Raw genomic sequence first — 13523 nt, 5'->3', positions numbered from 1 at the left:
ACCAAGTGATTAAGTTTCATGGAGACACATGAAGTTACAAGACGAAGTAAAACAAATTGTACAAAACTATGAGGAAGGTGGAATTGAAAAATAAATCATCCAAATTTTTCCATTTACATTATGTACTTTAGGCAGATCAATGTTGTTGATTTTCATTTTTAGTGTAAGAGTAAATCTATCAATCTCGACATACTTGGAATCGAATTCATCTAATAAAACGTCGATCTCGACATACTTGGAAGAAATTGAATTCATCTAATAAGAAGGATGGTATATAAATTTTAATTGAAGTTGGAACCCAACAGTCCTAAATATATGGACTCGGGTTGGTACCGCCCTACCCATTATAACATGCAGTACAAGAGAAGTGTAGAAGCAGAAGTTGAAAGTGTGGCTTTATCTGAAAAAATATTCTTGTTTAGACTGCTGTTATCCTCTCCCGCTTCTTCTTCTTCTTCTTTCCATAACTTAGGCCCACTCTCTTTACCACACCTCACTCATTAAGCCACTTACTCAAAACGCAGCAGCACAGAAGGTAACAACACCTCAAACTTGTACATTTTAAAAGTAGAGGCCTATAAAGGATGTTGGTTATACTTCATTATTTTGTCTTGGTAGTTGAAAATGAGGGGAGTAATGGTTTGTTTTCTTTATGAGGTGAAGTATTTATCAAAGGGTGTTATTGTTTGGAAAGGTTGAAAGATGTGGCATTCTGTTTATGTTCTTAATGAGCACTTCTTTAGTCTTATGCCAAAACTTTGTTACTACATATGATCCAAACTTGCCGCCAAAGAAACTCCCCTCTTGCAGAATTTCTACTTCTTTAGTTTCATTGGTTACTAAGAGGAGGAGATTTAGTGGGGTGATTGTGAATGCTAGTCATCGAAGGAAGAGAGCTTGGTGGAAGGAGTTCTTTTTGGATGAAGATGGTAATTGGTTTGGTTTGAAGGACGACAACATGGTGGAGGAGGAGGAGGAGGAGGATATTGAAAGCTCTAATGAAGATGGATTATCTGAGGAGGAAAGATTTGAAGCATGGAAAAGGAGAGCAGAAGCGATTTCGGAGCTGAGAGAGGCACAGGAGGATGTGAGGAATGCTGAGAATCGGAAATGGGAAGATTGGCTTGTGGAAGGACCATTAGAAGAAGTTGGGAGTTCTTCTTGGGGTCAAGACTGGGCTGATGGAATGGATGAATCAAGTGGTGATGTTCGGGCTGATCCGAGTGAAATGATGTTTGGAGAAGGATTGGTTGAAGAAATTAGGGCTTTAGTTCTTGGAAAGAAAGAAGGTGAATTCACATATGAAGAACGTGTTTTCAACTATGCCTCTTCGAATTCGGTAAGTATGCTGGTTTTAGTTTATCACCCATGTCATGGAAAGAACATTTTTCTTAATGTTACTTAACTTTATCCTTAGTTGCACTGCTTGTGTCGTATTTGATTTGCTTCAGCTTCTAAGTATCATTATCGTTGTTGATTATTTATCAAAATAAAATGCGTTGTTGTTATTATTATCAAATTAGTATCTATGTAAAAAAAAATTGGTAGTATTCATATAGATGTTTTTATGTTGAAATTACAGTCTTGCATAAGGCAGGAGGCACAGTAAGAGCAACTCTTGCACAGAATATTTGACTTTAAACGCAATAATAATTAATAGCTTTCCTGTACAAAATATTAACCATCTTGGTATAGTTGTATCTCGAGAAAGTATCTGTCTGGACTACTCTGGAGACTTCAATACTTTCCTTTCACTTTAATATGGCATTCTTCTTCCCTTCTAACAATTGATGAAAGAAAAAAGATTCTCAACTATTATCTATCTTTATGATAGAAACCCCAGCTGCACCCACATAATATCCCAACTTCGGACTCTGCCTTTGGCCAATCTGGGACTAATACGCTGGCCTGCTGGTCAAGCTGTGGGAGGTTGGACCTAGGGTCATGGACTCATGGGATCATATCCTACCTTCACCAGGAAAAGAAGGGGCGGGGGAGGGGGGCATCATGGACTGTTGGTGGACTAGAACTTGAGCCACATATCTTAACACAAGGATCTCATAACCCAACTTGAACTAGCCAACTAACTTTTAAAATGGCATTAAGTTACCTTTAGATTAGCTTCTGGACTAATATTTGGGTTTAGCATTTGTCTTTACATCAGGTACAAAGTTACTTGACATAATTGAGGCTTACATAAGCTTGATACTGTTTTATCAGTTGTTTATCCGGTCGGATATGTTTGGAGGATTCCCTGACCCCTTCTCGTTCCCCCCGCCCACACACACAATGAAGAAATTCCTCCACCAGTCATATGAAGTACCATGCTTTTGTAATACTTGTAAAGGAAACAAAAATCTTAAGATATAAGTTAATTTCTCATGTCAGATATAAGTTACCTTTTTATTACCATTTACTTGATTTCTCATGTCAGATATAAGTTACCTTCTAACTAGTTGTATATGTAGACTGATCCAAGTTGTTGATACAAACTACAAAGCAAAACAGTGTATGTAAACCTCCATCCTCAAAATGGTCATTGTGGATGTACTTCCATCTAGTCATAGCTTGTAGATTGTTTCCTAAGTTCTCTGACGTTTTATTGAAATCTTACTCCTATCGTGAAAGTTATTTTGCTTGTAATAGACTTTACCAATTTGCCACAAACATCATGATTGCTTATTGCTTTCAGTTATTTGACCCTGAACCTCACTTGTTCCCGTCAACAGCATAACAGTACTTCACCATTTTAGGTGTTATATATTCTTACATCGTTCACTTTGAGAGCTGGATCAGTTAAGTATTATGTATCCTAACTTTTTCGGTATACTTGTATACCGAAAAAGTAGTCTTTTTGAGACTTCACCACATTCCTTTTGTGTTAATTTTCTATTGCTTATATACTATCATCACTTTATTTTTAAAAAAAATGTAATAAAACAAAATAAAATAAAAACAAATTTGGTATTGTCTTTAAAATCTTCTTCACTTCAATACACTTTTCTTGTCAACAACGTTAAAAATCACTTGGCCATTTTAAGTATTATATATCCATATATCGTTCATATTGGGAGCTGGATCTTTTGCTTTTATATGTATCTCATTAGTCATTACTAAAATAACTAGATCCGGCAGTTTAAGATTTTAAGCCTCAAATTTGTTTTTCATTTACAGGCAAAGTTCTTGGCACTATTGGTGATTATACCATGGACGTTGGATTTTGTGGTTCACGACTATGTTCTCATGCCATTTTTAGACAGGTAATCTTTCATGTCTCATGTCTCATGTTGCACATTATTTGGTTCTCAAATTTGTATGCATATGCCAAGATATTAGAAATGTCCTTTTCTAGTTATATTCTTTCTTTTTGTTTAATGATGTATGTGGTTTTTTCTTTTTCTTTTTTGGAGTTTGTACTAGAGGATTGAGGTATTGAAGAGCTAGTTTGCAGTTTACCTCGCTCATGTCTTTCTTTCTTAAGTTAAAGTTATTCCAGCACCAATAAGTGCATGTTAGATTTAGCTAGAGGAGAGTATCAATTGCAAAGTTACCTTTCCTTGAAGGAATAACTTTGTATTCATTGTTGGCTTTGTGTACTATTCCCTTATCATTGCAAAAGTGACATCTGAATCATTAAGCAGGTATGTGAAGACTGTTCCACTTGCAGCAGAATTTTTTGACGTGAGAAGGAATCAAAAGCTTGAAATGGTAAATACCATAAAAGTCGAGAGAGCAAGATTTAGGTTTGAAGCAGAGATTGGTAAATCTCCACCCCTTTCGGATGAAGAGGTCTGGTTGGAGTTACGGCACAAAGCGTAAGATTTTCAGCAGTTGTAACTCCTTTTGTGTGTGTGTGTGGTTTGGGGAGTGGGGTCTCATTGTTACATTTTTTTAAATGTATATAATCAACTTGAAACATTTCCTTCCTTGGTGCCCTGCTAAGGGGGTAGTATTGGTTGAGGTGGGTATGTGTGATGGCAAAGGATGAGTGAGCTAACAGGTGCCGACCACAGTTGGGATGGCTTAGGTTCTGCACAGATGACTGGATACGGGATAGCCCCACTTTTGTATTTATTATACATTTAATCTCAATTACTGTATTCAAGTTTAATTTGTAAATAAAAAATAAAATAGGGCCTATCCGTATCCATCAAGAACAGAGGCCCACAAAAGAAATTAGATTATGGTTAGCACTGCACTAGGTATTAATGTATTTTACACTGCACTAAGTAGCCTTAGACTCTTAGATGCTGTATAAACATTTTTCATACATGCATTATACGCTTGACTTCCCTTTCTTCTCTGGGGTATGTTAAATGTTATTTTTTCAATAGACTGAATCTAGAATGGATGATTGTGTGGATCTCTTCTCATATTATCTTCCTTCATTGGTTTACTTTACCAGGTTGGAGTTGAGAGATGAATGGAGGTTAGAGAACAGGCGAGCATTTGCCAATATATTGTCAGACATGGTATTTGGCATCACAGTATTCATTCTTTTGTACTTCAACCAGACCAAAGTAAGTTCCATTTTACTTTTTCAGCTTTCTGTACTTTGTCTATTATAAGACACTTTCTTTCTCTATCTCCTTGCTGCATATATAAAGTAGAGAAGATAATATGTATCTTGTCAGTGTTTTCTGTCTTGATAAAGGAAAACTGAAAGAAAACAGAGTAAGAGACTGCATGTACTCAGCCTGCCCATCTTCCTCTGTGAACAGGCGCTATTGGTTTGGCTGTATTGTTCTGTGCTACCTCCGCTCCAGTTTGTAGTGTCTACCCCCATTCATATACTCTTTTGTAATAGCATTTTAATCTATAGATTTCTTTTAAGGAATACATCGAGTGTCTCTATGTTTTTTCTTTTTTTGAAACATTTAGAGGTTATGGTAGAGTGGAAGACCTCATCAACCTGTACATGTTACCTTTCATGTTCTTCTCTGCAATAGCATTTAATCTTTTGCCTAGAGGAGGCACAAAGGAGAGCATATAGTCGTTTTGTGACCTAGACAAAATATAGCACTGAGCCTGCTATACTCTTTTCTTTCTTTTAGCAGGCTTCCCATTTTTAATATTGACATTCGAACTCCAAGTTATTTCGAAGTGCTCTGGTGTTTGAGAGGAATAGATTTTGTTCTGATAGTGAACATTAGCACACTTTACTTGTATCAATTGCATGTGTACTCCATCGACATGTTACTTTCCGTTTAGTATGTATCCAATATGAAAAATTCTATTTATAAACAAAGGTCCTTCCAACTAACTGAACTTCAAATTTCCTTAGCTGCTGATTATTTTTCTTGTTGTTTGTGCAGGTAGCTTTACTGAAATTTACTGGGTATAAGATAATAAATAATGTTTCAGATACTGGGAAGGCATTCCTTATTATTCTTATCACAGACATTTTTTTGGGGTAATCTTTTCTTCCACAGAAACTACTATACTTACAAATTGATAAACTATATATGCATGGTAATTGAAATTGAGTCAATCCTACTGTGGATATATATGAGGATCATGATATCTGTTCCATCATATTCGGTTTGGTTCAAATGCTCTCTTTCCAGTTCACAATAAAATCTTCCTACAGCCAAACAACATGTTATTATACTCTCGAAAAGTGCTCCGCATGGCAATTTACTGGGTTTGGTTCAAGTTTGAACCACACCCTTTGATACAGGAAGCAAAGCACCTCTCCCTCCAACCTAAAAACCTGTACCTTCGCACTCAATAGCAATGATATTGTACGCCTGCCTGCGTAAAGCTTTATGGAATTAAGTGCTAGCAGCAGCCTTTAAAATATTTTCATAAGTAGCTTTATGAAAGATTAAAATACAAATATCCATTGTGTACTTGCAGGTATCATTCTGAATCTGGTTGGCAGACTCTGGTGGAGCTAATTGTTGAGCATTATGGGCTTGAAGTGGATCAAGCTGCAATGACCATATTTGTCTGCACTGTTCCTGTTGTAATGGATGCATGTGTAAAGCTTTGGGTATGTTCCTACAACTTAAATATTTTAGATATTGGAGATGTTTTTATTCATATATTGTTCCTTGGTTTTGATATATACGATTAAAAGGAGGATCATGATGCGTGATGCTGAACCCATCTAGTTGGGGTTTGATCACCTGGGCCACATATAAATCGAACATATTTGGACTTCGATAACTTGTCAAGTCGTTCTTGTTCTATCCTCAAGCCTTATTTACAAGAAAAATTCAGTACATTAGACTCATAGTTGAATCACCTACCTGATAGTATCCTGTACAAATTTGTTAGCGGATCTAATTATTGTGATTTATTGTATGGAAGAATATGTGAATAATTGAGTCAACCGACTACATTATCGTTACTAGTTCTTGGCATAAAAGTTCAACCAACCCAAAGAAACAAGTTAAAAGCAGACACACAAGATGCCAGCTCTCTATTTTTAATCTATCAAGGACAATTCATTTTGTTGATATCTCAAAAGGTACAATAATGTTCAAGAGATGGTCTCCTAGCAAGATACTGCGAGACCTTCATCGTGTACCCCTTTCCCAGATTACACCCACTTTATATTACAAGAGCATTTCTTTTTTCCCTCCAGATTACACCCGCTTTACATTACAAGAGTATTCAAGTACAGGTAAAATCTTGGTAGGTCACCCCCTTGCAGCAAGGGCTAACTCATGTCCCAATCATATGGCTCCTCCTTGATCCCCTCCACTAGCAGACGCTAACTCTAGTAAGATAATCACCCTATAGTTTGAGCTCAGGTAGTAAAAAGTACTAGTTGAGCTCAGGTTATTCAGCAGTGCAAAGTGCAGTCTGGCAGGAAGATGTGTTCCTTGTAGAAATAGTATGTTCTCTCCTTAGTACAAACATATTCAGGTATTATGTATCTAAGCGCTCAAGTGTGGTACTTTTCTGGGTCATCGTAGATTTGTTCTTTTGTAAATCCATGTATATTGTCATTATATGGCGCTTACTGTTTTCTTTGTTATTTTTTTCTTTTCTGTCTTTTGTGGTACAGTTATTCAAATACCTCCCTAGATTATCTCCAAGGGTCACCAATATCTTCCGGGAAATGACGCGCCACTAGAGGCCTCAAAACCACTATACCAGAGAAAAGCATCCTGACCAGACTTATTTCTTCCTTTGTCGTTAGGTCTTCAGTCTAATCCTTTTATGGGCTGGTTTGGACCTGCAAGTATTCAGAAAATATGAACAAAATCTCAGGCTTGCTGAAGGAGCTCAACCGCATTACAAGCATTCTGCCAGAATCATTTTTTGAATGCCCTTATTTTTCAGGTGTTACTGCAATTTTCAGAGAGAAGCAGGAATCTCATGTATTACTTCAATTCTTTTTTATTTTATCTTCCTTTAAAATGTGATTAGTTCCATTTATGTTTTGGGAAATGCAAAACTACAAACTTGATCTCAATATACATATTCAAATCTGTTATTAGATTAGATAAAAGAGCTTGTACTGAATTTGCTGACTTCCGGTCGATTTTATGAATCAGAAGATTAAATTACTTGTGGCATACAAATTATATAAGAAGGAACTGTGCTAAGATGTGCAAGTAAGCATTGTACAAAAGGCATGCATATATTAAAGTTTCATATTGTTGAAGCCTTTAGTCACTTGGTAGAAGTGATCGGTTTTGGCCAGAGGAGTTTCCTGTTAGTACAAAATGTGTGCAGGTCGCGTCATGTTGTACTTTTGCATTGGAGCTTGTAGGTTGGTACATGATTCGCATGGCTTTAGTTCTTGGTCCTCTAAGCTCTCTTTTGGTGCTGGAGGGATTAAGTTACCCAAATTGTACTAGGCGGATGGGGAAGGCGAGGAAAATAAGCAAAATCAAGATTTTCTCAATACAGTGGTATAAACTGAGGTTATATACTTACATTTACGAGTGGAATTGTTATGTATATATGTACTAGCTTTCGAATCCGTCCTACAAACGGGTGTTGTTATATTAACATGTTCTAAAAAATATTAGTAACTATGCATAGCTATGAGATATGGAAATTATATTAATCACTCATTCAAATTTCTTGCGCCACTCCCTGTAAAAAGAAAACATCAAACTTTGATAAAACCGATCGACTTATTTTTGTTGTTAGGTTTAATAATTGAAGTTTGATTGAAGTTTTGTTATAATGCCCAATGTGGCAAAGATGATATTGAAGCTACTTGAATAGCAAGACATTCTTAATCATAATAAAATAATTATAATAAACATTACTTAAAATGCAAACCTATACTTGGGATTGTCAAGACATTATATTCTCCATACATATAATACAACTATGTTTCGGGGCAAGTTCAATACATTTGCATCAAGTTTCCGATTTTACATTAATTATTCTTTGAGGCTAGATCAATGTAGTTGCATCTAGTTTTCGATTTCTCATTAATTATTCTTTAAGGTTAATTCAATGTAGTTGTATCAAGTTTCTATTTCCGTTAATTATTCTTTGAGGTTAGTTCAATATAATGCAATTGCACCAAGTTTACGATTTCCTGTTAGTTATTCATTAAGGTTAATTCAGTACAGTTGCATCTAGTTTTCAATGTTTCGTTAATTACTCTTTGAGATTAGTTCATTGCATTTGCATCCATGTTCTAATTTTCTGTTAATTACTCTTTGAGGTTAGTTCAATACATTTGCATCTAGTTTCTAATTTCCCATTAATTATTTTTCGAGATTAGTTAAATGCATTTGCATATAGCTTCCAATTTTCGGTTATTTATGCTTTGAGGGTAGTTCGATGCAGTTACATCCGGTTTTCGATTTATAGTTAATTATTCTTTGAGGTTATTTCAATACATTTGTATCCAGTTTCCGATTTTTCGTTAAATATTCTTCAAGGATATTGCATCCAATTTCTAATTTTCTAGTCTGTTAGTTAATCTATGATTTTAGTTTAATGCAGTTGCATCAAGTTTCCAATTTTCCGTTAATTATTCTTTGAGGTTAGTTCAATGTAGTTGCATCCAATTTCCGATTTCCTATTAATTGTTATTTTATGTTAGTTCAATACATTTGCATCATGTTTTCAATTTTCATTTAATTATTTTTTGAGGTTTGTTCAATGCAGTTGTATCAAATTTATGATTTCCCGTTAATTATTCATTGTGGTTAGTTCAGTGCAGTTGCATCCATTTTTCGATGTTTTGTTAATTAGTCTTTGAGATTAGTTCATTGCATTTGCATCCAGTTTCCGATTTCTCATTAATAACTCTTTGAGGTTAGTTCAATACATCTGTATCTAGTTTATGGTTTCTGATTATTTATGCTTTGAGGTTAGTTCGATGCAATTTCATTCGGTTTCTAATTCCCATCATCTATTCTTTGAGGTTATTTTAATGCATTTGCATTTAGTTTTTAATTTTCTATCAATTATTCTATTAATTATTTTTTGAGGTTAGTTCAATGCATTTGCATCCAATTTTCGATTCCCCATTAATTACTATTTGAGGTTTGTTTGATGCATTTGCATACCGTTTCTTATTTACCGTTAAATATTTTTCAAGAATTTGCATCCAATTTCTAATTTCTCGTTAGTTATTCTATGATGTTAGTTTAATGTAGTTGCATCTAGTTTCTGATTTCTAGTTAATTACTTTTTGAGTTTAATTTATTGCATTTGCATAAAGTTTCCGATTTCCCGTTAATTACTCTTTGAGCTCAGTTCAATATATTTGAATCCAGTTTGCGATTTTCTTTTAATTATCCAATATGGTGTATAATACCAACTTTCTACCTATCCATCTGTAAGTGTCCTTGCAAATATGACATAAAAATAAATTATGCTTGATTTACTATATGAGATTATCAAAGATTATCCAGTTCCTGATTTCCTGTTAATTATTCTTTAAATTATATCTGACTCACTATGTGGGATCTTTAAAGATTATCTACGAACAGGTCTTGTTATATTGATTATTCTGAAAAATATATACAACTATATATGCAAAACTATTATATACAAATATTGTATTGAACACTCATCCAAATTTCTTATAAGTTATAACATGAGAACCCCATGTACTCTCTATTAAAAAAAATAATAACTCGCCATTAATAAAACCCTCCAGCTTCATTTTGTTGTTTAATAATAGAAGTTTGATTGAAGTTTTGTGAGATTGTCTAATAAGACGAAGTTCATATTGAAGCTACTTGAATAACAAAATGTTTCAAATCATACGAAAAACGATAAGATAAACACCGTTTTAAATGCAAAACTATACTTATTGAGACATTCCTACAACATATAACACAGCTATATTTTGAGGTTAGTTTAATGCATTTGCATCCAATTTCTTATTTTCTGTTATTTATTTTTTGAGGTTAGTTCAATGTAATTGCATATAGTTTCTAATTTCTTGTTAATTATTCTTTGAGGTCAGTTCAATACGTTTTCATCCAGTTTCGGATTGTCCGTTAATTATTCTTTAAGATTAGTTTAATACATTTGCATCAAATTTTCGATTTCTCCTTTATTATTTGATAAGGTTGCATTTGCATTTAGTTTCTGATTTCCCGTTAATTATTGTTTGAGGTTAGTTCAATGAATTTATTTGCATCCAGTTTCCTAATTTTCGTTAATTATTTCTTGAGGTTAGTTCAATGCATTTGCATCCAATTTATTTTTTGAGATTAGTTCAATGTAGTTGCATCTAGTTTCCGATTTCCCGTTAATTATTTTTTAAGATTAGTTCTACGCATTTGCATAATGTTTCCAATTTATACTTATTATTTTAGATTAGTTTAATACAGTTGCATCTAGTTTCCGATTTTCCGTTAATTTAATCTCTGAGGGTTAGTTCAATGCATTTGCATTCAGTTTCCGATTTTTCAACAATTATTTTTTATATTAGTTCGATGTATTTGCATCCAAGTTTTGATTTCACATTAATTATTCTTTGATGGTAGTTTAATGCAGTTTTATCCATATTCCGATTGTCCATTAATTACTTTTTAAGATTAGTTTAATGTTTGTATGTGCATCCAATTTCTAATTTTCCGTTAAATATTATTTGAGGTTAGTTCGATGCTCGATGCATTTGCATCTAGTTTTATGTTTCTCGTTAATTGTTCTTTGATGTTAGTTTCATATATATATATATTATATATATAAACTGATATACAGTTTTGCTCTAGTCAGGACTTCCGGATAAAAAATCTTCCGGACTAAACAAATTCACGTGATTTTTTTTCTCTCTCTTTTCTTTCCACTTTTTTCTCCAACCCCACTCTTTCTCTCTCCTCTCTCTCTACTTTATTGATTTTCTTTGACTCCACACACTCTCTTTCTCTCTCCTCTCTTTCCTCTCTTTCCACTTTATCAAAAAATTTCACATACTTTTTTTCTCTCTCCTTTCTCTCCACTTTTTTCTCCAACCCCACCTTTTATCTCTCTCCTCTCTCTTTACTTTATTGATTTTCTTTGACCCCACACACTCTCTTTCTCTCTCCTCTCTCTCTCTCCACTTTATCAAACAATTTCACGTGCCTTTTTCATTCTCCTCAATTTTTTCTCTCACGCCTCTCTCTCTCTCTATCTTTTAATTTCTTTTTCCACACTTCCCAACTTCCGACCCCACCTTCACACTCTCACCTCAATATCACCACCACACTTTTTTTTTGGCTTACTTGAAAGTTAGACAAATTGTTTACTTGCCGGATGCTTATATACTGAGTAGATGGAGGAAAGACACAAAATTGGAAGAAATAATATCAAATAGTGGGAAAGAGGTGAAAGAAAATAGTAACAATGACTTTATGTTGTTGAGGCACACAAAATTATCTCATCTTACTTCAAAGGTACTTGATGACGCTGTAGCTTGTGAAGAGGCAAGTGAAGTATATGGAAAGCATTTGAAAGTGGTACATGAAAAGATTAAGGAAGTGCTGGCTATTAAAGGAGTTGGAATTTCTCCAATAGAGAAAACGCATCGACATGTGACTTTGAATGAGCCAAATCCTGTTAAAGCAAAAAGCAGTGGAAAACATAGATTACAAGGGGGAAAAGAGAAGGCACAGGTTCAAGCAAGTCAACTAAGGCGTTGTAATGGATGTGGACTTACTGGGCAATCACATGACAAAAGAAACTGTCCGAAGTTGATTGGTAATTTTCGATTGCTTACTATTTTTATTTAATACTTACTATTTTATTTTTATTTGTACTGAGCTTAATATTGGATGTTATAGGTTCAACTGGCACTCAAAGTCCAGCTGATGGTGGTGGTAACTCGTCAGCCTCTACAGAAGTTGAACGCTTGCCTTGAGTGGACCATATAGTGAACTGGTGGCGCTATCCATTTGTGAAATGGAGTTAGTAGTTTTTTTTTCTTCAGTAAATTAAATGGGGTTCGTAACTAGAATTAGCACTGTTCTTTAGTATATGAATTTAGGTGTTTCTATTTTATTTTTTAAAGCTAATGAATTTTTAAACTTCTAACTTTTAATGACCTTCAACTAGTTCTCGGTACAAGTTTGTTAAAGAATTTGATTCGAAGTTTCCAACCAAAGGACTATTCAATGTTTCCTTGAATTGTTCCAATTTGACATATAAGTTTACGGCGGCCTACAAATTGGTGTCATAAAAGTTCCACACCAAGAGTACAGTTGTAGTCCCACACCTTTTCCCCTCGGTCCCGAAATCCATACAATACGCCTAGCTTAGCAACTCGCAAAACCCGGAAGAGACAACTCAAGCAACATAACTTATAAAGTTATAAGGAGTTTATCCGGATACGCCGTCGGTTGGTACAATATACTGATCCCAAATCCTAAAAATCTGCCCTTTGAAGTACATTGAGATAAAACCCATCAATATGAAACAAGAAGCCATACCTTAGGCAAAACGAAAACATAGACAAGCAAAGCAAAACAGGACAAACTCTTCTAAATTGAGTGAATATTGTAATCTTGAGCGGGGTTCTATACTAATCTAATGAAGAGGCCATCCCAGTTAGACAAGAAGTGGGTGAGAATTGTTGGAGAAATTGGTTGAAACACCATAATAAACAAATGTGCTTCCGGTGTTTTTCGTCATATATCGGATGTTGAACGTAACTCAATACTAAACTCGAAGTTACTTGGAACTTATATCGGATGCCTTATAATTTTGTTGTATTACACGGATCTAATATCCGAATCGCAATATGGACATTTCAGTTAATTTTCGATGTGTGCCTTCAAGAATGGCATGCATTTCACCCCTTTTGTTATATTACCATTCATGTCAATTTTCATTTCCCTACGTAACTTTCAAGCCTTCAGGTCACACCAATGCACTTATGGAATAAATGATCATTTCTCCCAAAGTACATTCATAGTTCTCAAAATTACCGTAGTCACATTTCAGAATCCTATTATCTGTACCAAAACATACAAAAGCAACTTAACCGAAATCCCTTCTAGTGCTCTTATCTGCAAATGTCCAGCACATACCGCCAAACATAAAATATCCGAGGATCGGTTTCGAGGTCCGAAAGAAGTTGCCAATACACATTTTCAGAA

General features: G+C 34.6%; 2 protein-coding genes across 3 annotated transcripts; both read left to right on the top strand.

Annotated features, from left to right (window-relative positions):
* Positions 1-343: 343 nt before the first annotated feature.
* LOC147509502 (CemA-like proton extrusion protein-like protein) lies at positions 344-7532 on the top strand. Of its 2 annotated transcripts, XM_086601769.1 has the most exons (7): positions 344-1339; positions 3175-3260; positions 3642-3815; positions 4406-4520; positions 5316-5413; positions 5860-5995; positions 7019-7532. In XM_086601769.1, exons 1-7 carry the CDS (start codon positions 719-721, stop codon positions 7085-7087), a joined length of 1299 nt encoding a protein of 432 aa, XP_086457895.1. In that variant the 5' UTR covers positions 344-718; the 3' UTR covers positions 7088-7532. The 2 variants fall into 2 exon arrangements, with proteins under 2 accessions (XP_086457895.1, XP_086457896.1); XM_086601770.1 differs by lacking the exon at positions 3642-3815 and having other exon boundaries at positions 393-1339.
* Positions 7533-11772: 4240 nt separating this feature from the next.
* On the top strand, positions 11773-12456 carry LOC147509501 (uncharacterized). The gene is made up of 2 exons (XM_086599232.1): positions 11773-12126; positions 12210-12456. The coding sequence occupies exons 1-2, from the start codon at positions 11781-11783 to the stop codon at positions 12284-12286; spliced, it is 423 nt and encodes a 140-aa protein (XP_086455358.1). The 5' UTR covers positions 11773-11780; the 3' UTR covers positions 12287-12456.
* The last annotated feature ends 1067 nt before the right edge of the window (positions 12457-13523 follow it).

Source organism: Coptis chinensis, chromosome 3 (genome assembly GCF_015680905.1).
Source record: "Coptis chinensis isolate HL-2020 chromosome 3, ASM1568090v1, whole genome shotgun sequence".
Classification (NCBI taxonomy): domain Eukaryota; kingdom Viridiplantae; phylum Streptophyta; class Magnoliopsida; order Ranunculales; family Ranunculaceae; genus Coptis; species Coptis chinensis.
Note: the sequence above shows the minus strand (reverse complement) of the source record. Positions and strands in the feature narration are given on the sequence as shown.

Bases quoted from the DNA above. Each gene is read 5' to 3' on its own strand.
- LOC147509502 (XM_086601769.1), top strand. From the start codon at position 719: ATGTTCTTAATGAGCACTTCTTTAGTCTTATGCCAAAACTTTGTTACT. The intron at 4,521-5,315 runs GTAAGTTCCATT...TTGTTTGTGCAG, and splicing joins TGTACTTCAACCAGACCAAA to GTAGCTTTACTGAAATTTAC. The intron at 5,414-5,859 runs GTAATCTTTTCT...GTGTACTTGCAG, and splicing joins ATCACAGACATTTTTTTGGG to GTATCATTCTGAATCTGGTT.
- LOC147509501 (XM_086599232.1), top strand. From the start codon at position 11,781: ATGTTGTTGAGGCACACAAAATTATCTCATCTTACTTCAAAGGTACTT. The intron at 12,127-12,209 runs GTAATTTTCGAT...TGGATGTTATAG, and splicing joins AAACTGTCCGAAGTTGATTG to GTTCAACTGGCACTCAAAGT.